Source organism: Alligator sinensis, unplaced genomic scaffold (assembly GCF_000455745.1).
Source record: "Alligator sinensis unplaced genomic scaffold, ASM45574v1 scaffold496_1, whole genome shotgun sequence".
Taxonomy (NCBI): Eukaryota; Metazoa; Chordata; order Crocodylia; family Alligatoridae; genus Alligator; species Alligator sinensis.
The window spans coordinates 383,437-386,620 of record NW_005842246.1 but is presented as its reverse complement, the minus strand read 5'-3'; the positions used below and the strand labels follow the sequence as shown (position 1 = coordinate 386,620).

Here is a 3,184-nt window from a genome sequence, read left to right as displayed (position 1 = left end):
CAGCTGGGAACATGACAAAGCCCCAGTACAGTCCACTGAGACAGCCTGGCACTACCTGAACAGTCACATAGGCTCATCAAGTTCCAGGGAAGTGCATGCTAGCTGCCCCTTTTTTCCCAGTTTACGCCATGCTTGTCCTGGTGTCAAAACCAGTCTCAGCATAGAATCTTTCCCCACCACCTCACACTGGGAGGTAGGAGACCAGGACTTGGGAGCTCAAACCTGCCCTGAGAAAACCAGGGTTAATCACCAGCTTCTCTCCAACTCCCCTCATGAGTGTAGGAAGCGGAGAGGTGAACTTGCTCCCATCACTAACAGGCCAGTATCAAAAGCCAGGTCTCCATAAGAGCAGCCCTGTGCTCCCCACCATCCTGCATCAGGGACATGGGGGTCTTCAGGCCCTGCTGTAACACAAGTGCATCCCAGCTCTTGCCAGGGGCCCGTGGCCGAGCCAGTCACAGCAGCATTTCCAAAGCTGCTCCACTCAGAGGTAAGGACAAGGTAGCAGGCCAAGCGATACATAAAACCAGTTTTATTCCTTTCTCAGAGAAACACATTTTCCATCGCACAGGTTGCAAACAGTTATTAGGGAGGAGAGAAAAGCAAATCTAAATATACAAGCAAAGCCCCACTTGGGATCCTGTCACACATGTGAGAGGAGAGAGAGACAGACACACACTACCAGGCCAGGGAGTGGCTGCACAGCTGGGACAGGTCCCGGAGTCTGAATGGCAAGTGCTGCCTCAGGTGTCATTTACTAAACCATCAAAAACTACAGCTGCCCCTCCAGAAGCCCTCCCTACGAAAGGCAGGGGCAGCACTTGAGGGGGAGAAGGAGAAGGAAGGAAAAATTAAAGTCACAGAGAAAGTTTGCAACAGCTGGGAACAGTTCTGGGAGGTAGAGACTGACACCCATGCTAGGCAGAGAGGGAAGCTCAGGTTAATGGTCCTGGTCAGGACTGCCTGATTGAAACGTCCCTGCCATTCCCCTTTGTAAGCACCATCTCTGAGCCACCCATTCTCACAAAGCTGAGCACCAGGGCTTGCCCACAGGCCTTGTGCCCAAGGCAAGCTCCCAGGTCAGCCAGGAGACAGAGAAGCAACTCTACTAGGAGATTTAACATGTCCTAGGAGCACAGGCTGTCTCCAGGTCCTGCATCCAAATGAAGTACTGAGTTAAGCTCTGGCTGAGGAAAAGCCCACACCCTGCTTTCCAGTCTCCAAGGGCTGCTCCCCAGCAGGTCCTATAACTTGAGACCTTCCAAGCATGGCCATCTCTTCCCTTCCCCTCACCCCCCCCATTAAACTGATATTTCCTAGGCTAAAAACATCTGGAGAAGGGAGAGGGCCCATGACCCAGCTGGGAGTGACCCTGAAGTATGGGATGCCAACATTCAGATGGGACACCCCAGCAGGAACCAGTGTATGCACAACCCTCCAACCCAGACCATATGATAGGCATTGTGGTAGAGAGGTCTCCTAGGACAGCACTTCATCTGGAGTAAAAGGGGCCTGCCACACCCATGCAGCATCCCGGCTGGGACAGGAGCATTGGCAAGGGGAAAGGCAGCACGGGCTAGGGGAGTCCAAAGGGGGATGCACCCTCCCAGGGCTGGGGAGCTGCTCTGGTCCATGTGGGTGGCAATGACTGCTGAGCAGGATGGCCAAGTCCCCCAGCCATAAGGTGGCCAGTGCCTAAGCATCCTCCTTTGGAGTGGTGGTGGTAGCACCATCACCCGGGGGGCCAGTGGGGGAGCTGCGGCCCAGACTGCTGCCACCCTCACCACCTAGCTCGTCCAGGTGGATGGGCTCAACCAACACTGCAGAAAACTTCCTGTCACCAAAGGAGATGCTCATCTTGGCCTCAAAGAAGCGCTGCAGTTCAATGATGGACTGGACGTCTTCTTTGTCCTAGGAGAAGGAGCACAGTATAGCCCGGTAAGAACTCTGGCCAAGGACCAGCCCCCCTGAGACATTCCCCAAGACCCACCACACACCAAAGAGCTAAGACATCTAACACAACAGTTCCCACCTTCTTACAGCAAAGCCAGGATACACCACCCTCCTCCTTTGCCTAGCCTCACTCACAAGGCAATCAAGACAGGCACCCCACCCAGAGCTGAACGGTCCCTTGTGTCTGAAAAACCTTTCCCTGATCCCAGCACAGCTGGAACCAGGCTGCATCCTCTCCTCCCTCCCCGCCTGGAGTTGCCCTTGCACACCCTTTCTGCACAGTAGGGAAGGAGTGAGGGCAAAGCTGGACACGTCTTCCCCACCAGCAGTGTGGGGGACAGTGGGAGATGGGCCCTGCCCTCACCTCCGTCAGCTTGTTGAACTGCTTGATCATCCTCCAAACATCTTCAGCAAACTCCTCAGGGGAGCGGTAAGGTGGAGATAGCTTCTCCTGCAGCTTGGCCCGGATCAAGGTCAGGTCAATGGTGTTCTGACCCTCCTGAGAGGAAAAGTAGCCAGGGACAGCATCAGCATCAGGCCCCAGATACATCCCAAAGCTCCCACATCTCAGCCAAGACACCCTTGGCACCAGAAACCTTGCCCCCAGCTTATCAGGACCTGTCCAACCCCCTGCAGAGAACAAATGGGGGAAAAAGGCCACAAGACTTCAGCTACCCACAGGGAGAGAACAGGCACCCAGCCTGTTCATCACACCCAGGAGCCTATTCACCCCATTCCTGCAAAGAGCTGGGACATAGGGCCCTGTCACCCATAGAGAAAACACAACAGCTGCAGCTGCAAGGGCTTTTTTACTTCAGAGTTACAGTCTCCTTGGAGTTACTTACTCCATAGAGCCCAAAGCAGGTGCCCACCCTGACAAGGCTTCTACATGCCACACACAAAAACAACCACATTTGTGGTCACTCCCATCTCATCCAACCCATGCACAGCTCTGCTGTGGTGCATGTGCCACTCAAGGACTCACTGTGGAGTTGCAGAGTTGATGAAGAGGCCGGCAGGGCTCATGGCACAGCAACTCCAGCAGGACACGCTCACACTTCTGCCAAGTCAAGAAAGATGCAGCAGGGTCAGAGTATGAAGGAGAGATCTTGGCAGCCTCCCATCCTCCCCAGGCAGGAGACATCTCATTTGGCACCCAAGATGCCAAGCTGGCACCAGCCAGAACCAGCTGGTTGGGCACTTCTCCATCCACCCATAAGGCCAGGAAGAA

General features: G+C 54.6%; 1 protein-coding gene across 5 annotated transcripts in view; it reads right to left on the bottom strand.

The window, feature by feature from the left end:
- Positions 1-515: 515 nt before the first annotated feature.
- TRIM28 (tripartite motif containing 28) overlaps positions 516-3,184 on the bottom strand; it is a 58,118-nt gene continuing 55,449 nt past the window's right edge. For all 5 annotated transcript variants that reach the window (XM_014521724.2, XM_014521723.2, XM_014521725.2 and 2 more), the window contains 3 exons: positions 2,939-3,013; positions 2,318-2,452; positions 516-1,911 (listed from right to left, as the gene is read on the bottom strand). In XM_014521724.2, the coding sequence (XP_014377210.1) occupies positions 1,696-1,911; positions 2,318-2,452; positions 2,939-3,013 (426 nt within the window). In that variant the 3' untranslated portion in view covers positions 516-1,695. The remainder of the gene's footprint in view (positions 1,912-2,317; positions 2,453-2,938; positions 3,014-3,184) is intronic.